Source organism: Drosophila teissieri, chromosome X, assembly GCF_016746235.2.
Source record: "Drosophila teissieri strain GT53w chromosome X, Prin_Dtei_1.1, whole genome shotgun sequence".
NCBI classification, from domain to species: domain Eukaryota; kingdom Metazoa; phylum Arthropoda; class Insecta; order Diptera; family Drosophilidae; genus Drosophila; species Drosophila teissieri.
Window position 1 is genome coordinate 18,510,811 of NC_053034.1, and position 27,990 is coordinate 18,538,800.

Here is a 27,990-nt window from a genome sequence, read left to right on the forward strand (position 1 = left end):
CATGTACATATGTATGTATGTAGGTAGGTAGGAGGCGAAAGGACCAGGCAAAATCCTCTGGACCCAAAATTTCCTCAATTGAGCTGCACACACACACACAGGTGGCGAAGTGAGGAAGTGGGGAGGCGTTTCAAATCCAAAAATAACTGGAGGGCCAAGGGCAAAAATGCCATAAACATGTTGCATATTGTTGGCTGCTTGCGCCACCGAAATATCCCATGCATCTCCACTGCGAGTCTGGCCAGAAATGAATTTCACTTAAACGGGTTAAGCCAGGGAAAACATGTCCGCCTCTCATGTGAAAGCGCTCTACGTGTTTAAATTGCATTTAAGTCTTCGTTGGCATTCTCGGCTACAAATAAAATCCAAAATGTCCACAAAATCTGCTGATCCAATGAAAATATGTGCGTAAAACAATGTTGAAGTAGGTCTCTGGCATTCGTAGGGAATATTTTTACAATTTGAAGTAATATATTAGGAGTTTCAAATACTAAACCTAGTTCTTCGAAGTCAGTTTGCAGTTTATCAATAAATACTGTGCATAAATATCGTTTAATCTGCTGCAAAGCTATATGAATATGAGTCTAATCTGTTGGCTTTCAACGTCTAAGGAAAATGGGGGAACATATTTCGCATGCTGGCTGGCAGGATGACATTTGTTATAAATTTAATTAAAACAAAATGCCGGAAATGAGTGAAGTGCGAAGCATCTGTGGGTTTTTTCCGGGGTATCTGTCAAACAAAAAGAAACTTCTGAACTGGCAGTCGGCGAATTTGGCAACGCAAATCCTTTCCTTCCAAGAACACAGTTGTCCTTTATGCAAGTAATATAATATATCATAGGAAATTTCGAATGTATAAGCTTGATTAATAAATACAAACAAAAAACTCTATTCACTTTTGAATGCAGACTTAGCGGAAATTAATTTAATTTTACTTCGCTAGAAATAATCTTCCCATTCAGAGATGCCACGAAAATGGCAACAGAGTTTGGCGAAGGGCGCAGATGTGATGTTGTTCTGTCATTAAAGGTTGCAAAAAAGTTTTCTCCTCTCCGTTGAAATATGAGCATTAAAATGGGGGGATAAAAAAACGGACTGTGTGGAAAAACTTTTGTTTAAGCGCTGAAGCTTAAATGAAATAAAATAATTACGTTGCGATAATATGGATGCTGTACATGATGCCTTGCCCCAAATTTTTGACTTGAGACCACAAACTCGTGAAAGTTGGCGGCCCTAATGTTGGAAATTTGTTAATTTTTCGTCTCGAAAGCCTCAGAGCCTCGCAAGCGAGTGCAATTACATGCCCCACTGAGGCTGTGGTCCTAAGTACCAAATCGTGTCGCGAACGTTGCGTATACGTAATGTGCGTATACGTAATACTCAACTCGACTAAGCCCAAGTGGCCATTCATCCGCATGGCAGGATGGCTGGTTGGCTGGTTGGCTGCGAGTTTTCGAGAATTTACTCGCACAATTGCCAGAAAGCAAATAGATTTTAAAATTAATTCTTTGATTATGTGGCTGTGGCAGCAAACAACTTTCACACACACATCCACACACAAAAGTTTGTCTGGCCAAACTATTTTGGCCACAACTAAGAGCATATCTCAAAGTTTGTTTTCTTTTTTTGATCGCTTGGTGGTGGACACATGACTTAATTTAATCACATGAAACCAAATGCATGTCAATGTCCTAAATGGATTAAATAAAGTTGTCCAAAATCTGCTTGCGTATACGCAATCATTTGTTCCTAATTCGATTTACGTTAAAAGTGCGAGTCAAGTGACTTTAGAGGCCGAGCCTAGAACTTTACTTAATATAATTGAATCAAAAAGCGAAAGAGGCCACAGCTAAAATATTGATGAAACTAATTTATCAAACAATGCATTTGCGTCGACCACTGAAACTTGTATAAATAATATATGCCCCATTAAAAAGGGCTTTCGGAATATTATTTCAAGCTCCATTAACCGCAAGCTAGAAGTGCCGTCCATTGGGACACTTGGCCATTTATTAAGAGCTTCCGTTCGATGACTCTATCGACTATGCCATTATAAAGACCCCAATTGCTGTATGCGATTATAAATTTTTTAGCAGGGCTAGGCAAATACTACATGTGCCTCTCCTTGCAACGCCACCAATTCCAGCAATACCACTAATGCCACCAATTCCACCAATACCACCAATGCCACCAATTCCACCAATTCCCCCAATTCCACCCGTTGCATTGTTGGTCTAGAAAACTGAATTATTTATTTGGCTTGCGGAAAGGTGCTGAGCACATATACGCAACTAAAACACCGCAATAAAAATAAAACGAAACGAGGTGAGAGCAAACAGTTTTGTGGCAAACCAAATGGCTGCCTCCGAGTTTGTGTTTGTGTGCCATGTCGGGTCGGGTCGTTCGCCTTTATTTGATTTTTACTGCACGATGTTCCACTGCAAGTCGATTGCCTAATCTCTGGGGCAATCAGAAAGCAGAAATCAGAAGTACTCGCCCACCGCCCTCAGCGTTATCTGCTCCACCTGAGTGTGCGGCGGAGTGGAGAGGGCGTACAGTACGGCCTGGGCCACGTCGTCCGCCTGGAGGATCACCTCGCCCAGCTTGGCCTTCGTCTCGTCCGGCACGATCTCGGTGGCCACCCAGCCGGGGTTGATGCTCTGCAGGAATGGGGAATTTGTTCAACTATTATTCACTCATTAGTTACAAAGATGAATACCAATTGACCTTTATAACGCGTTGGTACTGTATCAAAGCAGCTGTGCTTATCGACATAGTATTTTATGTTTGAGCAGGTGCCTCTTGCAAAGTTCCAAGCTGGTAAATGGTTTTTCTTTTGTTATTGATCAACTTTTGCTCACCGTGGTCTTGATCCTGGAGCCTTGAGTGATCAGCTCCTGTCTGCAGATCTCTTGCACGGCAGTCAGGGCGCATTTGCTGGGCGTGTAGGCATTGAGGCTTTCGTCCGCCGGATCCGGCTTATAGCCGGCCACTCCGGCCGTGCTGTTCACGAAGATCAGGTGCCCGGCCACCTGGCGGCGTCTCATGCTGCCGGCAGCCAGTTTGGTGCAGTAGATGCTGCCCATGAGATTCGTCTGCAGGGTGTTGCTGATGTCCCGGGTGGGCATATCGAGCAGCTGGCCACCCAGCACGATGCCGGCATTGTTGATCAGCACATCGATGCCGCCCAGCTCCCTCTCGATCCACTCGAAGGCACTGTCCACCTGCAGCTCCTGCGACACATCGCACTTGTGCTGATGGAAGCGCCTCCTCTGCTCCTCCGGCAGCGATTGGCGCAGCTGCTCCAGGCGATCGGTGCGCCGGGCCAAGCCCACCACCTGCAGACCGGCGGCCACTAAGAGGCGGGCACAGGCAGCTCCGATTCCGGAACTGGCGCCACTGATTACGGCCACGCGATTCTGCCAACGATCCATCGCTCACGAATTCCGGTGATCAACTGAGTCCGGCGTACAACCGATGAGCGGGTTATATATGGGTTATGTGCATTATCGCAGCGCCGCTCTCTGGTGATAGCGCTCTCTGCGTGCACTGAGAGAAATTCCCGACGTGATTACGCCATCAACAACATCATTCATGTGCCGCATGAAGTCTAATCTGTATTTTAAAAGGTTTTCAGTTGCGTACCTACTTATATCTTACTACTTTTATCTTCAGTTTTCAGTTGCGTGCCTACCTTATAGCTTACTACTTTTATCCTACCTACTTTTATGTAACTGTTGAGCTCTTTTTCTCAGTGTACTTTGAAAGCATGTAAACGTGGTTCGCATGACGTGTCTTTCGCTCCTTGGAACGGACCATCCGATCGGCGGGCTGCTGACAACAGATGTTGTTTCGGCCTATCAACCCCAATGAATTCAACGTGATAACCATTCATTCAAGGCCTTAAGAAACATTTGTTCATATGGGAATTTAACAAAAACATAAAAACATTCATTAAAACCATTAAAACATAGCCTAAAATCATATGGTATATATATAAGTATATGATAATATCATGTTCAGCTTTCAGCGAAGATTTCAATGGCTTAAATATAGTTTAATTCTTAAGGGTTTGCACAAAAACGTTAAATGGTCTATTAATATCTTTTATTTGGAGCAATTTATTTCGATTTCTTGTTTTTAGGGGCCTGCAGTTTGCAACAGGAGTTTTTTAGTCGCCCCCTCGCCTCGTTTCGTTTTCCCATGCATTTAAGACGGGCCATTAAAAGGGCCAGCACGCAATGCAGTTAAATGGCGCCTCAAGTTATGGCCCACACAGATACACACACACATGTGCAATACTGCAGCGGTGTGCTAGTGTGTGTGTGACGGGTTTATCGCCCGCACACACGCTTGACATATTTTTGTGCAGCACCGCTGGCTTTTTTTTAATGTCCGCTCGTAACATTCAAGAGATGCTTAAATGGCAACAATACGGCGGCAACAAAGGGGAAATCCCCGCTTTTCTCCACGCGCCGCATCCAGTTGCAACATGTTGCAAGTGCCAATGCCCATCAAATCACAACTGTGGCCATTTTGCCAGCACTTTATCATGCAATTACTCACGCAAATGATGACAGAAAGCGCTTTGGCAAAACAAACTATGCCATAAACATGCAGCGACAACCTCGTCTAAGGACATACAAATTGTCCATTCCGTCAGCAATTCTGATTAACCATCCATCCGAGTGGCTCATCAATACAGCATGCACCATTAAATTGATACCCAGCAATTTGTTTGGATCTCTCCCATACAATTTGTTCCAATTTTTCGCCCTCACTCGCTCACTCACTCAATTTAAATCGAAACGTGCAGATCGTTAGCCGAATGTCTTCACCTTTATCTACCTCATTTTTTACAACCTCTTCTTTTGGTACTCTACATTTTACGGCATAATTTATTTAAACAAGATTGAAGAGTTCTTTGTACTCACACTGATGTGATTTCAATTGAACATGTGTACGCCATAAAAACCATGGAACTCTTGATGTTTTAACTGTCGGCTGTCAAACAAACACCAGAACTAAAACTAAAATAAAACTTAAAAAAAAACTCAAAAATAGTAGTTGCATAGGATAAGCTTATAAATTGAATGGACTGAAATTAAACCACTCTTTGATGCTTTGCTGTCAGTGACAACATGGCTGAAATGAAAACAAGTCAAATTGAAAATAAATATTGACTTCTAGCGAAAGAGCACAAAGTGGATTTGATATTATTGTAAATGTAGTAATGAAATGCACAAATTGGTTTCAAATATCAGTTGCTGGTATTCACTAATTAAAAGGGTTTGCAAATATATTTTTTTATTACTTTCTTACATAGCAATTAATTCAATTTAATTATTAACAAGCAGCAACAGCATTGGATTGCAATTAAGGCTTTTTCTACCCACTTATGCCAAAGAAATTAGTTTTCACTGGGATTCAGTTTTCCCATTAATAAACCAAAAATGGTTTTACATTTCTTAAGATGAGTTTGTAATTAGTGAATGGAATTTGAGAATATTATAGAACAACAATGTGGGCTGCCAAAAAGTAAATACATTCTGCAGAAGGTTTCTTATTAAATAAAATATTGCAATTGTTTATTCTCTAGTGTATAAATTTGGTTATGAAATGCTGTTACTTTTATCCTTCCAAAATGTTCAAGCCTTTAATTCCCTTGTGGCCCTTTTCACGTGCTCTCTGCGATTTTGATTCAATTTTAGGGCATAAAACCGCTTAGAGAATCAAGCCGAAATCAAAGCTAAACCTATGACCAAACAGCGTTGGTCGGCAAATCCCTTGACCACTGGCCAACGGCAAACGGTTCCCTTTGGGCGCCGACTTTCCATGGAAAGTTGATTCCTTTCTATTTTTATGCGATCAACTTTACACTTGCACAGTGTACAGTGGATTTTCAGCAGTGTGGAAAACTGCCTGCAAAATAAAGGAGCCTCCGAAGCTCCGAAGGCCAGCAGGATAATAATTCTTGTGCTTAAAAGGAGTTTGGCGTTGCCGCTGCGCTTTAGGAGGTTGCTGTGTTTATTTCCTTTCATTTTTATTATCATTTTGCATTGTGAATGCGGGCAAATGCAGGGTGAATGCAGGGTGAATGTAGGATGAATGCAGGGTGAATAGCGTGGGTTTTTCCAGGACCTTCAGCCATTAGTGGGTATGATGGAGCATCCTGGCGGAGGCGGAATGGGTGGACGAGATTCATGTGCTGCTTAAGTTGAACAGGATCCATAAAATTAACGCTGAATACGGCGGGCTCCACGATGCAACAATGTCGGCCCTACATTTTCCACCCATTTTCCGCCCACTTTCCATTCATTTTCCTCAAACCTTTCCCTTTGTGTGTGTAATGAATGTGAGCAGAGTACAGAAGTAAGGTCCAGTAAAGCAAAGGCCAAACAATAACAGGGAAATCTACTCACAGGACAAGACAATTGCGGCAACAATGTTTTTCGGTTTTTCCCCGTGTTAGCTTTTCTCTCTGCCCTGCCTGCCATTTCACTGGTTTTTCCTCCTTTTGTTGGTCATTTAGAAGCTCATTTTGTGGCCTCATTAATCCGCACATATAAATATACGTGTTGGTACTGGTGTTGGCCAAGAAAATAAGTGGTGGTGGGGCAACTTGGCAGATAATGAGCGTTAAGATCGCGCCTGGTTGGGGGCATTAAAATTACATCATTGTATTTGCAATCCTGTCATTAAAGCCCTAATAGACAAATTACGCTGCCAACATTCGGTATCTAAAGCAACAATAAATGCATAAATATGAAACTTTTTTTTGTAAAGTATTTAGCATACTGCCTTCATACCCCTAATTTACATTTAAAACTTCTTCCTGGCTCGGCCCACAAATCATTTAGATTAGTTGGCCGCTGGACGATGGGTTAATTAACCCATCCTTTTGGCTAAAAAAGGTGGACAAGCAGGCAAGTGTTCCACTTCCGCTTTTCCGCTTTTCCACTTTCCCGCTTTTCAGACATTTTCACCCAGTTTTAGCGCAGTTGGGCTTGGGCTTGGCCCTTCAGCTTAGCCTGCCTTGCATTTTGGCATTTCTCTAATATTTTCTGTTTCGCCTTTTACACTTAACTCAATTTGCTGGGCCAAATAAAGTACACTGCACGGCCACGCCCACTGACAAGCTATATTGGGGGCAAATGGTGGGGCTGTAGTGGGGAAGCGAAGGGTATAGAAAATTATTGCTCAACTGAAAACAATTATTTTGTGCCGGCTCTCTTTTTTTTTTTGTTTTATTTTTCTTTTTTTTTGTTTTTTGTTGTAGGGCCATTAATGTGCGACGTGCTGAGGGATACCCTCCGCCCCCAAAGGGGATACTCCCCCGGGGAGTGGGCGTGGCATCGGCTGGTATCGTGTAATCTGAATATGGCCGTGACTCGCCTGCACCGCTAAGTACTAAGTCAGCGAGCTCCTTTCACTTCCCTTAGCCAAATTGCATTTGCTTTTGGCCATTTAGGGTTATCGACTTTGGGCCTCACCCTCGATGTCTTTAGCTGGAATTCTAGAAGTTACTATCGAGCTCAGTCTTACTTTGATATTTCATTAAAGGCTACACCATTTCCATAGAATAGTTTGTTAGCTAGAAAATAAGTTATACTATTAATATCGTATCTTTAGGTGAATAGTTCCTTAAATATTGCAGAAAAAAGCCCATTAACTTTCAAAATATTAAAGGGCATTCAGAAATCTCACCTTTTGAGGCAGCTCGGCTGGTAGAAATGTTACATTTTTATTTCTGCGCTGTTGTTGTGCTTTGAAGGTTTCGCTTGCGGCCACACGGCGTATGTGTGATATTTGGCAATGCGTGTAATTAAGCAACACGTTCTCATTTTCCACCTAGCCTGTTTCGTTGGCTAGCAACTTCCGCCGCCTGTTTTTGTGCTGCGCAACATGAAACTCTAATTACCAGAAAATGCCCAGAAAGGAAACTGCTAGGAGAACGAAAAAAACCAAAAAAAAAAATAGAATAAAGGGCGACTCTGTGTGTAGGTATGTGTGTATGTTGGATTTATGCTTTTTACTTGTCAAGCGAATAGCAACCGTAACATCCAGCCGCAGGCCCGGCCGAGAATTTTCCGACGAATCTAACCGATCCGAGGAACGGTCTAGTAATCCCCGACTACGATGTCCATTTCCCCGAATTGGATTATTCAAATCCTACCGCTTTGTTCGGCATTCTAATCATTTCATATGCCAACAAAGTATGGAGTTTTCATGTTAATTAACCGATTTTGGAAAATCATAACTTGATCTTCTTCTCATCACTGGTGGATGGCAAATTGTCACTGATTGTGCCAGGTGAAAATAAACATATAAATACTGAAAGCCCTTGCCTAATGATGCTGACTGTGAAATGTACAATTAATTGGCCAGATGCCTAATGACCGTCCAAGGGTTAAAGATGGTACCTATTCCCAGCTTCCCAAATGGCAGATTTAAGCTAACGACTGCTCATCAGGAAGGTAAATACCACATCAACATCAATATGTCAGTGCATATGCAGTCTGTATTGATATTTAAATATCATATATATTTTTTTGTTGATTCGCCCACATACTTGCGCGCTTTGGCTGACTTTTAATATGCGCATTTCTTTATAGTTTGTGCATGTTGGCTTGCCATTCGCGGAATTAATTTCCACCGCCTGCACCGGATAATTAAAAATAAAATCAGGCGAGCGTAACAAATAAAGAAATAACATTCGGCGGTATGCTTTTAGGCGTTGTCCGTTGCTGTCGTCACTTCCGGTTCACAGCGTTTCACTGGAGCGGTACTGCTGCATCTACCGCTCCCGCTGAGCGGTACCGCCCACATACCACCCACATACCGCCCACAATTTGCCCACAATTTGCACACTCGCAAAATGTGGGCGCTGGTACAATGAATGTGCACTTGTATTAAACAAACCAGCTGGAAATAAACGCATATTACATTAAAATTTTATGAAGTATTTTCTAGTAGGGACACTAAATGTTTACTCACAACTATGGTTTAAAAACTTGAACTACTAACTGTTAAAGTTAAACTATGGTTTTAATCTCATCCGGATTTTTCATCATAACCTTGCTAAACAAAGTCACACAGCTTGACCTTTTACTGCTTTGTAAAACTAATTATTAATCCCTACTACCAATTTTCATAAAAATAGATTTTTTAAATGCAATTTTCCAAAAAATCGCACAATAGAGTTCCTAGATTTGAACACAGCTTGATTGTGATTTCAAATACGAGCTATGACATTTTATTTTTGGACCATAAGTTCTATTCTTGTGATCAAACTAGTGATTGTTTTGTAACCTAAATGTCAAAACTACGGGATATCCGGCTCTTTATCAAAGTTGTGCATTCACTTCATGCTTTATTGTCTGCAGTTCCGCTTTTGCTCTGGCCATTTAATATTAATTCCCAAGTAATTTATTCCGTGATTGCAGTCGTCCGTTTGATATGCTGATTACTGCAGCAAAATGCCAGACTATACTCGCCAATTATGAATTATTAGTGCCGACTGAAAGAAACTCGAGAGAAACTTTTTCAGCAAATCAAACTGACTTTCTGGGCACTTTGCTCGGACCCCTGACATCCTTTTCGCAGGATGCTTTTTAATAGCCGTCCATTTGGCCGTGGTTGCCATGGCATCCGCTGAAATGACTAGCTGCATGTGCAGCCTGAAAAGAGTTCGAACCGTAATTAAGTCGCCAGTACAACGAATTCAACGAATTCAAGAAATTCGAGCAATCAAACACGCCGTGTTGCCAAATGTCATTAGCAGTGAGCCGACGTAATTGGCTTATTAGGGAACTTGTGGTGGCATGGAAATTATATTGCTTACTTATACTGCAACTTATATATAAAATGTGTAAAATAACAGCAAGTATGTTCAGTGCTTGAAAAGGTTGCTATATTCTAGTGAACTCCAATTGGCGCTTACCAACACTGGATGCCCATTTAGCGGCAGCCCACAAATCACCGCCCGGAGACAGCCCCGCCCCCAAATCGCTTCCAATCTACTGAGTGTTAGCATCTGTGACTGGCCCCCTAACTGCTCTGCCCGTAAATAAACTGGCCAAATTTGTCTAATGCCAACTCCCAACTCCCAGCTCCGAATTCCCACTCCCATTCGCACATCACGAGCCACGGGGAACTCCCTTTTTTTGTTTTTTGTGGGGGGCATTGTCTTTGCTGACTGCTCCGTGCATAATTCACGAGTTCAAATTGCCAAACGCCACATAAATGTACAAACAGGCACGTATTTATATATCTTGCCATCTGCCCCGCCCCAGAAAGAGGGCGTGCCCCTCTTGCTTATTCTGCGGCGTTTATGCACACAGTTGGAGTCACAATTATAGTAATGAAAGCGGGGTGTCTGCAACAGTGTTGCAAAGGAGTTTTAAACTCAAAAAATAATGTTCCACCATTTAAGAGTATGCAAATGAATTGGAAACTATAAATATTTCTAAATAGCTTGCACTTGTCAAGCCTTCAATGTATTTTGTATGTTTGCTACACGTTGAAATCCATTTTTTCGAGCCACTATCATGGCAACCGCAACAGTTTAAAATGTATATACAATATAGGTTAGGTCGCCATGGCTTTGCGGCTTGCATGCAAATTTTATGCTTTAATAATAAGTCTCTGGCATGCAAGCGCCGCATATTTTATGCCAATTGCCGGAGGGCTCGGGATTCCAGGTGAACCAGGCCCAGGCAGCAAAGGTTGGGGCGTTTCCACCTGGAGTCATTTAGTCAGTTAGTCATTCGTTCACTCTTTCATTCAGTCGGTTGACTTGAGGTTCGTGTGCTGTTCTGTTTATTCTTAACCCAATTGTTTTCTTAGCCACGCGGGAAAAAGGAACTCATCCCACTCTGAATTTAATTACTTTTTATTGCTGCTCGAGCTGATTTCAAAATGTAATCGTGTCATTTGCGGACCTGAACCCACAATAATTAGCAAATGCACCGAAAATTGATTACGAATTCGCATGGAAAATGGGGGACATATGCACGTAGCTGCACTTTTTCAAATTTTCAATTGTGGCGCGAAAGTGCGTGCGGTCATGCGAAATGCAAAATGCAGAATGCAAATGTGCAATAAGATGGCCGCAATTTTGTGACCAGTCGCTCATTCCCACGATCGAAATGGCCAATTGCCGGATGGTTGAATAAATATTTGAAGCGCGTCGCACAAAATTGAAAATAAAAATTGAGCATATTGAATATCGACGAATATACATTATTATTTACATAAACGAGCACATAAACGAGCTTCTGCTGCTTTTAATCAGCCATTTGAATTTGCCATGCAAAAGTATCGTGTAACTGCAACTTTTACTGCAATCAGTAAATGAATGCATATCCGAAACCAAGTTCTTTAAATACAGAAATGCATCGGGAAACTTAAAACCACTGCTGCACGCCTGCAACGCGAATGAATATATTTCTCCCGCTGCTGATTTGTGGTTTCTGCCACTTGGATTTCCACGTATACACGTTGCCGGTATAAATTTTCCCTTCCACTTTTATTTCGCACTTAATTAAAAATCCTCCGCTGACGTGCGACACGCACGGCTTTCAACTGCCTTAACCCCACTTCAACTTCAACCTCAATCTCAATCTCGACCAGACCCTCTGACAATTGAAGAGCACAACTTTACAAGCGAAGGGGGAAGTTCGTAGAGTAGCATTTGCTTCGACTTTAATTTCTAATTAAACTATGAATCTACAAAAAAAACTGGTAATTAGTTAAAATAGATTGCTTATAATACCAAAGATAAGCTCATTTAAGTTTCCTTCTTAAATTACGCCCATGCTAACAACCATAACTTAATATTCTCAAAAAAAAGCATTTTAAAGTGATCTAAGGTGCACTGCAACCTTTCGCATTTGCTCAACAAGACTTGAAGATGGTGGCATTGATCTCGTAGTAGCACAGGGCCTTCTTGGTGACCTTGTCCTTGGGGTTCAGGGAGTAGACGGTGCCCTCCAGGGTGTACAGCGTGTTCGGGTGGTACATGAACTTCAGGATCGTCGTCTCCGGCGGCACTTGGATGCGGTTCATTACGTATACGCCCGTCTTCAGGGGGCAGCCGAGACTCATGTTGCTGGCGCCCTTGGAGAGTATCAGCTTGGCCACGTTGTTCCACGCGGACACGTGGCGAATGTATTTCCAGAAGTCGCACGTTTTCGTCGTGCCATTGTACAGGGTGCGCGGAAGTTCCGCTCGCGTTGCGGATGCGGCGCTCCGCTTGCGCGGATGTTGCAGGAGGACGAGGTGCCACAGCGGGATGGCCACGTCCTGCCGCACCGTGGTCACCGACGACATCGAGTTGTTCTTCTCGAACATGTTGAGCTTCAGGCCGTAGCTGGGCGTGTCCCAGGACCTGGCGCCCACAAACTTCATCATGTAGCAGTGCTGTGATATAAAATCAATTATCAAATTGCTCAAACTATGTACAATCCACTTTGTGCGCCATTTTAAAATTGCGGGATGTGCAAACTGTTTAATTTGTTTCACCTGCTTTGTTAATTGCAGGAAACCAAACAGAGTTATGAAACCCAATAAATTTCTATAAAATCCCATTATCTGCAGAGTGCGCGGCACACGAATAAAAAGGCAACTGAACGCATAAATAACGAGCTACGGCGCGATAGCAAAGTGATTCAGTAATTGCAGCTAATGATAATTCGCGTGATTTGTCACACCTCAATTGTATCAGTGCGATTGAAATTACGGGTTAATTGCCAAATAATTGTTTGAGCAGAGTTTCTGGATTGTGGGTTATATGGATTACAACCCGACACCAAACGGCGGAGTACAAACCTTTCGGCTTGACCCCCAAAAGTGCCCAAACGAATAAACGACACATTATCAGCGGAGACCTCAAATTGCTAACCAGTTGGTTTTTTTTTCTTTTTTTTTTTGAATGTGTAATAGAAATGTCAACATTTTTGGGCCACTGTTTGTTTGGGTTGTGGTCCACAGCACACAAATGTTGCTTGGCAAACATGGTGTTATCCTTAATGCTTAAAGTTATATTGTGCATATGCTGAACTTTTCGCCTGTGGCTTTTCCTTTATGCAGCTTTCCTTTAGCTTCTGATATTTCCACCAGCTGGGCTGCTTTCCCGGCTTTCCGTTACACTTTTCGCAGCATATATGTAGTAGAAGTGTGTGTACATTTCCACGATCCGTTTCCGGCTTATTTGTTTGCCTGTCCTCGCTGCACGACATCAATGGACCGAACAATGCATTGAAATCCACTATCCACTTTTCACTCCTCACTTTTCCCTTTTCACTTTCGACTTTCCACTTTCCAGCACGGATTCCCAGTACATCCTCGAGCACGTGAGGCTGTCACTTCCTTTTGTCCCGCCTCGACTCACTTCTCATATTTACATTTTCAGTTATTTCCCCGGCAAATGCAAATATTTGCATGACATTGGAATTTTGAGGCGCTTTTTCGCGCTTTTCCGCCATCATCGGCATCATCGGCATCATCGGCTTCACAGCGATTTGGGATTTGAGTGGCATTGGCGAAACTTGTCTGTCCATCAGGCTTCATTTTCTATCGGCTTTGTGATTCCCTTCATTTCACTCGTGATAGCCATTGTCCGCCAATACTCTGGTGGCTGTGTAGCTAACCTAATTGTATTAATGACTTAATTAAAGCTGAACGTAATGATATTACCGGTAATGAGCTGCAAATGAAACATTTATACACATACTCATCGGCCATTGAGGGCCTTTCCTTGCTTTCCTTTCCGTTGCCAATAATTTAATAAATGCCAGGAATGAATATCTGTTGCATACTTTCAAGCACCTTTATCTGTGGCTTTCTAGCTATTTGAACAGATTTCCTTGACACTCTAAACTCCAAACGAGCAAACTAGAAAAAACGTTTCACTTAACTCGCCATTAAAAATACCGTTTCGCTTGTCACATTCACACAGCAAACGGTTTTCTTTTTCCTATTTCCCATTAGCCATTGAACATTTTATCGCTTTTCCTCTGCGCTTTCCCCTTAATTTTCAAATAGCCACTGGAACTTCATTCGTGGCGGTCCGACTTGGCTGGAAATGGTCGAAAAAGCCATTTAGAAGTGTAGAATTTATCTATATCTCTTGTTTCTCTGCTCCTTTTTGTTTCTTTGGTTTTTGTTCTTTGAATTGTGTCAATAGGCTTTTATGGGCTTTTAGTTGGACGATCGGACGATTGTCCAGCATTATTTGCTGACCTCCACTTTTTGCCAGGGAAATTTCAGTCTTGGAAAATGGGAGTACACATATTCTAAGCAAGTGCACATTTCAAATGCACAAAGCCATTTCGGAGAACTGAACAGGGAGTTTTTTGTTTGCGGCTAAAGAAATGACAGCATTGGGGAAAAACAAGCCCATTTCCCCAGCCGCTTTTCCTCCGGTCTTTGCCGCTTTTCCTGGATGGTTTTCATGCACAGAGGTACACAAAGCGGAATGTTTATTTTATCACAAATATGCAGTCGCCTTCGTAATTACTTAAGTTATACTCTTAGAACCCTAATGCTTAAGAGTGTTCTATTAGTTGTTTAATATTAGTTTTATATTTTCCTGTATTTTATTTATTTAATACATCCCCCTCTAGATTTTGTCCTTTGCATATGGCGAGAAATAGCTAAGTGATGACCAATTTCGCAGATATTTGCTCCCTGTTTGCCTGTTTGCCTGTTAGCTTCTATTCGTTGCACTGCATTGGGGCATTGGGGGCCTTGAACGTTTTATGATTGCACTTTTCAGCAATAAAATAACGAGTGGGAATTGTGGATGCAACGCCGCCACGAAGACCAATTCGCAATGCGACTTCACACCAAATGCTTGGCTGAAACTTTAATAACCCCAGACGAGGCCGACACTTGCAATAAACTGGCTGCTCGTCGTAAAAACACACTCTCGCATGCCCACTCGTAAAAAACAGAAGCACTAAAAGAGAGAAAGGAGGAAAAATGAGGAAAAAGGAGGAAAATGAGAAGTGGAAGTGGAAAATGTGAGGAAAGCCCCCAGGACATGGGGCATACGAAGCGATGTCCTGACCAAAAGCTGTCAACGCGTCGCCATTGCAGCTCATAAACATGGTACCAGCCAGGCCCCCCTTTCTTCACTCTCCTCTATTTTCCTCGATTTTTCCTCGCTGAATTTCCACAATCCCCCCAGCCCCCTCAGCTCAACAGCCACCTCGTGCTGTCAGTTGTAGTTTTGGACCATCGCATCACATTTATTTCGTCGCCATTTCCCCGGCGTTGTATTTACTGTGGGGAACACGCTGCTTTGCACTTTATTGCCTGTCCTGCATAATTGTTGGGCTTATTATTGGATTTTGAATAACATCCCATCGACAGGACTCGACAGGCGGCAAAAGCACCAAAAGCACCAAAAGCAGCAAAAGTCCAATGGACCACTGTTGAGGATTTTCTGATGAGTTGGGTCCCTGCAAATGTGTGGTAATCCATGCGAAAGTATGAGCTTACGATTGAGGTTGCCATTGTCAAATTAATAAATGGATATCCTTGGACGGACGGTGGGATTTTCTGAAGTTAATTATACTCAAAGATATTTAATAAAGATTGACTACAAAAGTCTCAAATTCGTTGGAATTTCAAGCCTTTAAGCAGCTTTAATCGCATCTTCGCCAACTAATTGAAATTCTTTATGGGAACATAGGAAATTCAATTAAAGCGCTTCTCGGAATTCGCACTAAGCAAAAGCTTTGGGCAAAATATCTTTGCTCTTTACTAATCCTGGCTACTTACGAGTCCTGAAACTGGACTTTGAATTGATTAATGCTGGGCAAAATCTCGACTCTTTTTTTTTTGCATGAATCTACTCAAATTTGCATATGCCACTCGCACATTGCGCATACGCCACGTGATCCAGTAAATAGACAGCTGGCGAAATTAGCTCGACATGCATACTTCTGCCAGCGAACATCTGGCGATTCGGCAATTATCCAGAACTAGTATTCCCGCATATCACGCATACGCAGCGTAGGCCAGTTAATAATGGATTTGCAGCTCGGTCCCAGGACGAAATTCCCTTGACCAAACGGCAGGACGAAACACAAACACACAGCACATCAATCTCTGACAGCATTCGCTGCTCGAACCTATGCAAAACCCACACAGCAGTAGCAGCAGCTACGAAGTACTCGTAAATTTCATTTAATCACCCTGAACTCGGGACTATGATGTAGGACGCCCAAAAAAAAAACAAAAAATAAAAGAGAAAATATTAAACTCGAAAGGGAGCAGCGTGCACGTGGCCATTAAATTGTCGGCCCTCGTACCTTTGTCTTTCATGCATACTCCTACATTCATACATATGTATATTCCGTGTTGTTTGGTATGAGAATTTATTGGCACTGCGAGTGATGCGGCAGGAGGAAGAAGTGGTGGCAAATTGGGTCAGCGGCAATAATAACATCGAGGTGCAACAGTTGGGGTTTGCCACTACATAGAACGGCAATGGGAGCGGAACGGAAACGGAAGCGGAGGCGCTGCCACGCCCAAGGTCACTCAGATGTGTGAAAGGCTGCTCTCCATGGTATGTTGGTATGGGAGTGCGGTTTTATGGGGAATCCTAGTTGCTGGTAGGGTAAGGCGGTTGGGGAAAACACACACACACCCACAGAAACACACACACAGACACACCCACACACACATCTGTGATGAGAAGTGCAAATTTATGTTGGAATTAATTGCAACGAGCAGCGGGACAGGAACAGGGACAGGAACAGAAGCCAATGTCCGGGGACCAAGTGAGTCCGGCCGTGACTTTAATTAGCCGGAGAACGAGTGCGAGTACTCAACCCCGGCGTTAACGGAACCAGACAGCCGAGGGCAGAATTATGGGTTAACGCTGATGCCGAGTGGCGAGAATAGAGGAAAATGGCTGGGCAGTAAGCAGGAAAGTGAACGAAAAGGTTGCAAAAAATGCCCATCCAAATGCCAACTGAAATCTCTAAAAGTATAGATATACTAATGCCATATGATCTGACTGCTCTTTGAATAATCAATACCAAATTGTATTAAAAGAGTTAAAAAACAATTCTTTAAATTGATCAACTTTAATGGCTATTCGAGCTGAAATAATTGGTGCAGACAGTTAATTTCATTTGTGACTGCATCTGATGAAAATGATTTCAGGGAAAAGATTTAATCAAGCTAAAATAATAGTCATTGTCACTTTGCTTCATTGTTGTGACAACATCCAACTTTTATTTACAAAACATTAATTCGACCGAAAATAATAAGAAAAGACAGTTCATTTCATTTGTTGTTCAAGCGCATTTTTGTTTTTTTGTTGCAAACAATTTACGTGGTAAAACTTTGATAGTTTTGGCTGCTTGATCGAAATGAGTTGGCAAATGCAAAGTAATGAAATCTGGAAAAGCGCTTTGAGTGTGCAAGTGTGTGTGCAACGCGGTTAGCGGTTAAAAAATGTAGAGAAAAGTCGATTTGCGGAATGTTTTCAGTGCTTCCTGCCTGCGAATGAGTGCGCTGAATAATTGACACAAATTACAAGTGCAATTGTCGTTTGGACTTTTGCCGGGTTTTTCATTTTACAGGTGGTGATGATGGCAACTTGGTCGGCATTCCGTCCGCCACTTGTGTGTCGCATTATGCGTTATGTTTATTAATTCATTGTAATTACCGAACAACACAGCAACAGCCAGTTGGATACGACGAATCGAGTATTTTCCCTGGGATCCCGATGCTTTTAGTGCCCGCATGAATATTGTATACTCTCGGGCGCCGCCCATTAAATGTGGCAACCATAAACCTAATTTCGAGCACAATTTTCCAGCGATTTGGATTTTCCCGACAACCGGATGAGCGTCGCTCGATCGCATTGGTTCATTGGTTATTTCAGACGAAAAATCGACATATACATATGTGTGTATATCCCAATGCTCCACCATCCTGTCCATTAACATATTTGAGCAACAAATGGTTTGCCCATCGAGTCACTTATCAATTATTCAGCTCGACTTTTGTATGCATATGCTGCATTTCAAGTGCATTTTACGTATTTTAATTTGCTTATTAAGCAATTCATTTTTAATTACATTCGTAAAAAATGTTGTATTGCATTGCATTGGTAATTTGATTCGAGTACCAAAAAGGAGACTTTAATTGTAGATTATTGTTTAATATTTAAGTAACTTGTGCAAACAATGCAATAAGCAATTTACGCTCAATTTATGCGAAAGCATAAACACTATTAATCCTCGTTGAGCTCGTAGTTAAATTTTCAATGGAACTGTATTCAAAAATGGCTACTCTATTTTGTTACATTATTTTGCATATTCTGACCTGCAAAAATATAATATTTTTCGGTAAATATAATCATGCATTTAAACGCATATAACATTGAAGCTTAAACCAACAAATGTTGCATATCTAAAGGTCGCATAACTCGGCACCTTTTGAGCCACGGTAAATCCTGGCAAAGGACGCAATGAATAATCCCGAGAAGCGGCGAGAATTATTTGCCATTCAATTGCTCATTCGCACCGAGAACTTTGCATCCATTCGCAAATGAATTACAACTCAATTGCGGCGCCACACTCATGTGTCACCCATGATTCATGCGCCTGTTGCTCCTGCCCTGTGCTTTCGCTCTGCTTTCACCCTGCTTTCACCCACTTTCACCCAGTTTCATACACTTTCACCCCGTGTCGCACCCATCCGCCCACTTTTAGTCAAGGCCGTAGCCACTACTCACACATGTGTAACTGATACATTTATTCAAGTGCTGAAAATAAATAACACGTTGAGGCGCAAAAACGAAACACGAAAAAAAAAGATGGGAAAAAATAATAAAACGGCTACGGAAACTGAATCGGAAAACTGAAATGGAGACTGAAAAGTTGGTGCCCAAGTTGAGCGGCATAAATTTGCGGCGTGTTTAGTGTTTAGTCAGCTAACTTTTTGCAGCCACTGTCCCAGGGACATTTGCGAAAGTTGGCCAACTGAAACAAATGGCAACAAATTGTAAATAAATAAAAGTTTTTCGGCCACTCGGGGCTGCATACATAAATCCCATTGAATAATGCCGATCAATTTTGGACTTTTGTTCCGTGCCGTGCCGTGCCGTTCCGGACAAAGTTTTTCCAACAGTGTACACATACAGTGGCGGACGTGTGAATAGCGCTGGGAATTCAGCTCGCTATCATTTAATTCGGTATAATTAAAATTTATCATATTACTTGCTAGAAGCAAATATAAAATGAGTTTTGTTTTAGATTAGAATTTCATCAACAATTAAAACCTAATTTATGCTTTAAAGCCATATAAAATATGATAGGAATTATGCATAATTAGTAATTTAATTTTATTGATAGTATTAATATAATAATAATAATAATTTGTATTAATTCTACCCCAGTGTGCAACACTGTCCCACATCATTTACAATTAGATTGTGTCTGCCGGAGACTTGGAAACTCGATGCTGAACTTGATTATGCTACCGAAACGGTTTTGTTAATGTTTATGGAAATTGTTTTTCTCCAGCTTGTCCCAGTGCTCAGATCCCAGTATCGCAGTATCCCAGTACTCAGTGCTCCATAGTTGGCCCCATGGCAGGATTATCCCCCAGTTTATGCGCTTAATTGTTGTTTGCCTTTCGCTTTGGCCCCAGTTACTTGTCATCTGGCCAGGGTGGCTGCTTCTACTGCTTTTGGTGTTTCTGGTGTTACTGGTGTTTCTGGTGTTATTGTTTCGCCTGTTATTGCATGTCGGTGTTTTTTGGGGGCAGGAAGAGGGGGAGGAGAAGTTCCCACACTCGGCGACAAACAAACAAACAAACCAACCAACCAACAGCAGACAACGTTGAAAGTGTTTGCTGACATTCTGTTTTGGGACAAGTTAATCAGCTATCAGATCCGATGGGCTATCAATGGGCCAGCTTGTTTGCTCCCGAAATTGAAATGCTAAACCCAAGCAAAATGAGAAAATCGTAGATGGCATTATGTATATGTAGTATATGTATATATATTTCCTTGACGCACATGGTGAAATTTATTCGTGGAATCACTAATCTTAGTTCTAGATTAGTCAATTATGGCAGCTCCTTGAACTTTTCGGCGTGGCATTATTTATGGAGCGTTTAAACCCACACCCCAGTTCAGTTTTCCCCTAGTTCAGTGTTTAGCATATACATATACATATATATTGCTTTGGGCCAAACGTCAACATTCATCTTGGCTCTATCCGAGTTAACTGAAAAGTTTCGCAATTGAAAGCGACTTGGCTAATTAGTGGAGACGCAGAGATTACGCCACCAAGTTTGTGACGAAGAACGCTAGGCGCTTCTAGAATCTAGATGTGTGCCGAAAACTTATGGCAACTACGGCCCCTGTCAAGCACTCATTACTATATCTATATATATATATCGTATTTATCCAGGATATATCCGAATACACATCAGGATGGGGGGAGAGGGAGGTGGGGAGTGGGGAGGTGGACTGACGTTCCTTTTGTGTGTTAATGGAAAAAGTTAGAAGGCCCCAGACGGATGTTGATTGCATTCGCTGTTGGCTCTTTCAATGGATATTACAATAAACTGCAGTCCATTGTTGTGCGTCGTAGTGCCGAGAACTCAGAACTCGGAGCTCAGAACTGAGAGCTGATGAGATAACGGATCCCCCTGCCCCACTGCCCCACCCACAAATCCTGTGAAAGTGCAATCAGTGTGGGCGTAATCCGGTGTTTATCCCATACTGTTTGCCACTTCCATCCATTGTAAGCTGCTTGGCAGGCATGTAATGAGCCTAATGAGCATTATGCTCAGCAAATACCCTTCAAAATAGACCCCATGTTGCAACATGTCCTGCATAATTGCACCAATAAGCTGGCGAACAATTGAATTCGCCGCAGGATGGGCAATTATCAAATATTGAGCCTAAAACGAAAGCCATTCCTTACAAGATTAATTCCTTTAATTACTTACTAAACCATGGCACCTTTGTCGCTATAATAACTACTCGTACACTGTTCAAATAATAGTTTCATTTGTTAGCCTCCAGCGCTGATAGAGTCAAAGTAATGCAATTGACTAGATGAGGCATAGCCGCTTTTAAAAAATATTCACATTTTTTCGGACGGTCAAAGGCTCGATCCGCTGTGCTCTCAGCTATTCCGACATCTTGCCAAATTCATTATTTGTCTAACGAGGAGCAAACGATCAATACATCAAAACACTTGGACTTGAGGGCACTTAAAAAAATATGAAAAACTAATTTCCATGCTTGCAGAACCGCTCGAGTTGGAAATTGACGAACAACTGAACTCGATTTCTAACTGAGCGCATGGAAATTTCTTCACTTGCCAACCAAATCGACGAAGACGAAGAGGAAGAAATCAAAGGGAAATGCGGAGAGGGGGGCTGCTCTGTTTGTTGTTGAAGCTGCTTAAAAATTGATTAGCACCTGGCCCATAACAAGTTTCAAATTACCAAGAGGCGTCTAACTGCCCTCGCTGAATTCAGCATTTCCCATTTGCCGCATCCCCAACTAACTTGTTGTTATGTGCTCAGCCATTTAGCACCTATTCTACTTTACGTTTAGGGCCCCCGAACACACACACAAAAATGTGGGGAGGAGGTTTTTCGGCCATGTCCGCGTTGAAAGAAAATCCATTCATCCATTGACGAAGATTCATCCATAGTTTCCATGTTGTTGTCGATTTTTGATGCCTGATTGGCAGTTGGCAATTTAAGGGGTCTGTGGATTTGGGCAAACTCCAGGAAATTCAATTAAAAGAGCTGCTAGATATTCTCAAATAAAAATGCATTTGCTTTTCACAGCTGCCACTGTCAACTTAAAAATACATTTTGTCATGTTTAGGAGTTGCATATTGTTTTTCTAGCAAGCTTGCACACAAGTGAAATGTAGACCGTTTCGTTTAGAGGGTATTCATGTGGGTATTTTCCTAGGGTAGTTGGTATCGTCAGCCGAACTGCACAACAATCTCGTTTATTGAGTCAAGTATTTAGCGCATTTTGGCCTTGTTTGCTCTCTTTTTTTTCGCCCCAGCCGCTCTTTTTACCAGCCGCATGTTAAATGCCCTAATTTCCCGGCCACTTCATGTTGACTTTGAGTGGGTCTGCCGTTGCCTTAGCACCTCGGTGCGATTTGGCCAGAGTCGGGCATTATCCATGGCTGGATGGTGGGGACCCCACTCCCTCCCTAGAACAACCCCCTCATTACCCCTAATGCGACAAAGGCCCTACGCTGCTGGAAAAGTCAACGAGCTGTGGCCTGTCAGTTTGCGCTGACATAATTGCAAGTGGATATCAAATATTGCCCCTCGATTCCTATGGCTAATGCCGTTCGATTCGTTTCGATTCCATTCCATTCGATTCGATTCGATTCGAGAGGCTGTCAGGGGCAGGCGGCATGACATGGGCGTGCCATCAAGGTCACTGCGGTGGCATTAGTGGGTGGCAGTGGCAGCGCTCGGAAGTCTCCACACATTACCCACATTACCAATGGCACACACAAATCGAATCGAATCGAATGGAATGGAATCGCATCGAATCGAATCGAATCGAGTCCTGTGAAATACTCAAAAATCCATTTCAATAGAGTGTCAAAAATGTCAGGTCAGGAGGTCAGGGGCTCGCAGGATGAGGAAAAGTGGAAAAGCCACGCGATTTTATTTTATGTATGGTGGACTTTTGTGAATCCAGAAGCGGAGAAAAAACTATGAAAATCACATTCGGAATCAATGATGCCAAAAATGTGAAGTTTATTTACCCGTAACCGAAATCAAAAAAAAAGTATGGAAAAAATGGTTTAAAACCAAGATTAATGCATTTTAATTTGATTTTCATTTTATTTATTCTACATAATTCATTGTTATTTGGCGGGGTCATCGCGAATCGTTTTTCCCAAATTTACTGTGCAATTCCACACATTTTCCGGTTCAATTTGTTCCTTTCGTTCGTTCTCATTACTTGTCTGTCACTTTTGATAATTGCATGACGCGTTTTACACGCGAGTTGAGCGCGATTTTCAAACATTCGCAGACTCTATATGGTAAATGTATACATATATATCCATATGTGTATATCTATGTATGTGCACGTGCAAGGGACTATCGATGGCATATCCTTACAAGGATTTGCACTTAACCTGCTCCACTTGCAGCCCAACTTGGCATCGATTGAGATTGCTGCGGAAATGCGAGGAAAACTGTGAGAAAAGCCGTCGAGAAGCGAACAAAAAACGGCTCCTCAAGTGGAAGCAATCGCTCAAGTTGAAAACCCTTTCCTTGTTTGTGTGTGTGTAGGAGGCTTTTCATTTTTTCATTTTTTGTTTGTTTTTTTGTTTTTTTGCCACCTGCTGACGTCACTATTGACCCACTTGCGAGCCGAATTGAATTCGCATTCAAAATGCCAGCCAACCGAGATGAAGCTGCACTGCGAAAAGATGTCGCATAGTTTTGGGCTTTTTTCAAAATGTATTCTGTTCTTTTTGATCAAATATTATCAAAGAAAGGGCCACTGGGTGAGCCACCACATAAAACTATATCATAAATTAAATATATTTAAATATTTGATTAAAATGTAGCTGAGCTTCTGCTTTCTTTTCTATTACTCCAAGATAAGCGGCAGGCAAAAACGCTCTGCTCACATTTCAAACTCTTGCCGGCAGCTTGTCTCCGGATTTCGATGCCATTGATGAATATGCCAAATCATCGGGCACGTCCTTAGACCTTCGATCGCATCCTTGGATCCGCAGGACACGTGCAACAACTCCAAGCAGCCCCTTCGCAAAAGAAAACAGAGCGAAAAAAACGAGGAGAAAATTAAGCCAGCAAGCAAATGAAAATGGGCTGGAATGGGATGGGAGGTGCTGAAAAAGTTTTTCCATTCACTTTTCGTTTTGTTTGCCGAGTTACTCTGTCAAAAATTTATTTAAATATTCTACTGAATTTCCGGGAACACTTTTTGCCTCCCCCCCCCTTCGATAAAGTTCACGGCGCCCAAAAACGCCACGCGTTATCAAATTTCCCCAACAGTCATTAGGTGCAACAAAAACACACTTCCCATCTTCTCATCTCCTTGTTTTTTTTTTGTGTCAGCGACAAATGGCAGCAAATTATGATGCTGCTTCCAAGTTATTCTAACCAAACGAAGAAGATCCAAACTCAAACTCAACCCCAAACACAACCCCAAAGCAAATTGGAAACCCTTACCCCATCAAGCGTAAACTCTTCTCCATTCCAACCAATTTTTCTTTTCGCTTTCTTCTTTTTTTTTATTCGTTTTTCCGTGAACGAGAACTTTCGCCGCTGCCAACAATTAATTGAAATTAACATATTTTTCTTCTTTTATTCGAGACAACTTTCCTAACCCCTTCTCCGCTGACCGCAGATCCACGCCTGACTAACTCAATTTCCACGAGCTTTTCCCCCGGAAAAATTAAAATGCCGCGGATTAATTTTCAGCGTCTGGGCCAGGAAAATACAAGAAAAAAAGGGGGAAGTCAGGAACTCGAACCAATTAAATTCTGGGCAAAAGTTCACAAATTGCTTTATTGCAATAAATTAAAATTTTACTAGTATCCATTTTCGTTTCTAGTTGAGTAGGTAACTAACTTTCGCATTTTCTTTCATAAAATTGTGATCCATTGTATCAGATTCTATAGCAGTTAGATTTAGGTAAAAACGCAAATTAATTTCAGCAAATTGTTTATGGCCTGCAAGTGAAGCGCTTTCATTTTGTGGCACCTTTAATGAGCCAGACGCAGAGGCAGAGGCGCACAGCCAAGGGGGATTTCCCCAATCCCCAGCCAGTGCGCAGGGAATGGCGTTCAGTTTGCTCAGTCACATAATAAGGAAATTCCTCATACGCCACCGATTCCCCAGTTGCTCCACTTGCAGCGCTTTGACTCGCTGTACATATATATGAGTATATATATTTATATATATATATACATATATATTTCATATTGTTGTTGTGGCTGCTTGTTGGGGCTGTGCCTTTATGAAAAATTATACAAAACTTTTTACTTAGTGCCACGCGGCCTCTGAACAATTACGAGGCCATCAGGGAAGTGGAGAGCAAAGGGCAAGGGGCGGCGGTCGGAAAATAACGTGTTTGTAATCAGCCAGTATATATATGTACATATATATATATGATATTTGATTTGGCCCTTAAACGATGCAGCGAGTTGAGGGGCGAAGTGTGTGGCTGTGGGGCTGGTCAATTGAAAATGGTTTGCCATTCGAATTGCTGGCTTATCGCTGCAAAGCACAATCTGTCAGTTCTCGGCTAATTAACTGAGTGGCGAACAATGTCCAAGATTTATGGGCGTTTTACTTGGCCGGAAATTTACTTAATTACAAAGTATCCACCCTCGCAGCTGAAGTGGCATAAATCAGGGCAAATGTATAGGGAACTTTGCTTGTAGTCGGAACATTCTCAAAACTTTTGCCTTCCTACCGCTAGCCAAGGGAGTTGAGAAGCCATGCCTTTGTTGTGGCTTTAATGGGTTAAAGGCTTAGGCAAAAATGGTGCACGTCTCTAGTTTTGAAAAATGCCGAAAAGTAGGCTAAATGAATGGTTCAATCTCAGTGCGGAAATGGGCTATGCAATGAATGCAACTGCTTTCCATTTCCAATTAAATCCTGGTAATTCGACGAAGGTCAGGTAGCTGCCCCGGTAGCTTTTCTAATTACGCACTCTAACAAATTCTTTTGCGACTCGCAAAGCCATTCCATGCTGTCACCTGGCAAACTTTCGGCATTTCTATGGAATTCAATTTCAAAGCTATATCATTTTCATTTAATTTCACGCTTTCAATTTGCGACCCACACAAACTTGGGGCGCTTGCAGAAAGTAAAACGAGGGGGAAAAGGATCGCTCTTTGTCCGGCCGCATCCTTTTTTTTTCTCTTTTTTTTTTGAGCCCCACGAGCTCACACTCGCAGTCGAACTTCGAACCGAATGCCCCCCCTGGTGACCCCCCCTTTTTATCCTTGGTGACCCCGCGCCACCAGTGGAGTCGCGGCACATGCCAAAGGTATGCCATAATGGATTTTTTCCCGTTGTTTTCCTTCAGCCACCTATTGTCTGTAAAACGAAACCGCCTCTCGCCCCATTTCCCTCAGTCTCATCCATTTTCCAGCCCGGAATCAAACCGAACCGTAGCAAACCGAACCGAACCAAACCGAACCGAACCGCATCGCCCGTCAATTTAGCACTTTCAACTAAACACACACGTGGCCCCCCCCACCCCCCGGTGTGCTTTTCGAATGGATTGAAAGGGAATAGAAAGCAAAACAGCACCGCAGCATAACAGCAGGCAAAGGAAAAAAGTTTTCGCATACAACAATAGGAAGGGGGCAACTGCACGGCGCTTCAAACGGCAAACAAGAATATCCGTGACCAGGTCAAAGGGCAGCATCATGACCACGAATCTGATTGCCCTCGCGAAATCTGTATTTAATATTCCACATCCCTATCACATTCTACCTATAAATTAAGCAAATCATTCCCTTAAAAACTTTTTCTTTTACAAAATAAAAAGTAATGGTTATTTAAATTATTAATCACTCATTTAAATGTACCTACTTTCCCATTTTTAATGTGCGTAAGGGAATATCCTACACATTTATAGAAACGGCGACAAAAGTTGTGTATATGTTGACCACTGCATTTTTCAGCCCTGCAGCTGGCAGCAGTTTTCAAAAATACTTCAAACAAACAATTTTAGCACCGCCGGCGATAAAAGGATTTTTCAATTTGCGAAAACCTTCGATGCGAGGGCTTTTGTGTGTGCGAGTGAGTGTGCTTGTGTGTTTGTGTGTTTGAGACTCACGAAATTGGTCAGCAAAAATTTGTTTGGCGTGTAAATTGATCAGCTTTTTTTACAGCCATTGTTTAAGTTTCGGTGAAGAAGGAAAATTGCGGAAAATGCTTTTTAATCATTTAACTAACGTAATCAATTCTTCCATTTCTCCCTCTCTCTCTCTCTCTCTCTCTCTTGCTCTTTTCTCGGTCCTTTGCAAATTGCAATTCACAGCGCGAAACTTTTGATTAATTAAAAGTAAAACAAAAAACCCAGAGAGCCAACCAAGAACTGGCTTCTGGTGTCCAACAACCAACAACCAGCCACAGGAATCGACAACAAGAACAACCACAACGAGAGTCCTGAACTCAGCCGCAAAAAAAAAAAACAAAAACTTTCCCACAGGAAGCTAAACTAACCGGAAATAAAATAAAAAGGAAATAGGAAAAAGGAAAAAGAATTCAACTTCCACAGAAAATCAACATCGAAATGGAATTGGCCATCAGAATTGTCAATCCGCAGTTAGCTCGCTACAAAAACAACTACAACAGCCATACCAGCAATAGCAAAAAACTAATCACCGATAGTAGCTGCAACTGCAACATTCAGTCCAACGACGACAACAGCAACAACAGCAACAGCAACAACAACCCAGACATCAACAGTGACAACAATATAACAACGATTACAACAGCAGCAAGAACAACCACAGACAACAACAACCAATTGTCAGCAGCAACAGCAACTACAACAGCAGCAGAAATAATTGCAGCACCAGCAGCAGCCACTTGCAACCACTTTGCAGCAACAACAGCGCGAAATGCAGCAGCAGCAACAACCGTCCATCGATCAGCTGCCCGAGCCCACATCCTCGACCAGCAACGCGGCAATAACTAAGCCGACAACTGCAGCAGCAACCACACCGACAACCACATCGACAGCGACAACGTCCGGCAGCAACTTCCACCAGCAACTGCAAGCAACAACGGCAGCCACCATGCAGCGCCTGCGAACAACCTTCACGCGATCCCGCACTCCCACAGGCGCCGAAATGAAGATGCAGAACAGCCTGGAGGTGCCCAAGCAGGTAAAAAAGGTGGATACTCGTTAATTCCGATATTGTTGTTGCCTGCAGCATGCGAGTTTGGAT

At 42.3% G+C, this 27,990-nt stretch overlaps 3 protein-coding genes and 1 long non-coding RNA gene across 14 annotated transcripts in view; 1 reads left to right on the top strand and 3 right to left on the bottom strand.

Moving 5' to 3' along the window:
• Positions 1–27,990, top strand: part of LOC122623049 (eye-specific diacylglycerol kinase) — a 109,671-nt gene that overhangs the window by 56,263 nt on the left and 25,418 nt on the right. For 6 of the 8 annotated variants that reach the window (XM_043801953.1, XM_043801954.1, XM_043801946.1 and 3 more), the window contains exon 1: positions 27,661–27,927. The exons of the other annotated variants lie outside the window; for them this stretch is intronic. In XM_043801953.1, the coding sequence (XP_043657888.1) occupies positions 27,661–27,927 (267 nt within the window). Of the gene's footprint in view, positions 1–27,660; positions 27,928–27,990 lie in introns of those variants that run through there. 8 annotated transcript variants of the gene reach the window in all.
• LOC122623059 overlaps positions 1–27,990 on the bottom strand; it is a 131,131-nt gene that overhangs the window by 55,156 nt on the left and 47,985 nt on the right. The gene's annotated exons all lie outside the window — the stretch shown is intronic.
• LOC122623053 (farnesol dehydrogenase) lies at positions 2,329–3,452 on the bottom strand. The gene is made up of 2 exons (XM_043801963.1): positions 2,864–3,452; positions 2,329–2,662 (listed from the first exon to the last, which is right to left on the bottom strand). The coding sequence occupies exons 1-2, from the start codon at positions 3,434–3,436 to the stop codon at positions 2,486–2,488; spliced, it is 750 nt and encodes a 249-aa protein (XP_043657898.1). The 5' UTR covers positions 3,437–3,452; the 3' UTR covers positions 2,329–2,485.
• Positions 11,901–12,593, bottom strand: LOC122623054. Its single transcript, XM_043801964.1, has 2 exons — positions 12,528–12,593; positions 11,901–12,425 (listed from the first exon to the last, which is right to left on the bottom strand). The coding sequence occupies exons 1-2, from the start codon at positions 12,591–12,593 to the stop codon at positions 11,901–11,903; spliced, it is 591 nt and encodes a 196-aa protein (XP_043657899.1).

Excerpts from the sequence above, each read along its gene's own strand:
- LOC122623053 (XM_043801963.1), bottom strand. The coding sequence starts at position 3,436 with ATGGATCGTTGGCAGAATCGCGTGGCCGTAATCAGTGGCGCCAGTTCC. Across the intron at positions 2,663-2,863 it reads GCTCCAGGATCAAGACCACG|AGCATCAACCCCGGCTGGGT; the intron begins GTGAGCAAAAGT and ends CCATTCCTGCAG.
- LOC122623054 (XM_043801964.1), bottom strand. The coding sequence starts at position 12,593 with ATGGGATTTTATAGAAATTTATTGGGTTTCATAACTCTGTTTGGTTTC. Across the intron at positions 12,426-12,527 it reads TCCTGCAATTAACAAAGCAG|CACTGCTACATGATGAAGTT; the intron begins GTGAAACAAATT and ends TTTATATCACAG.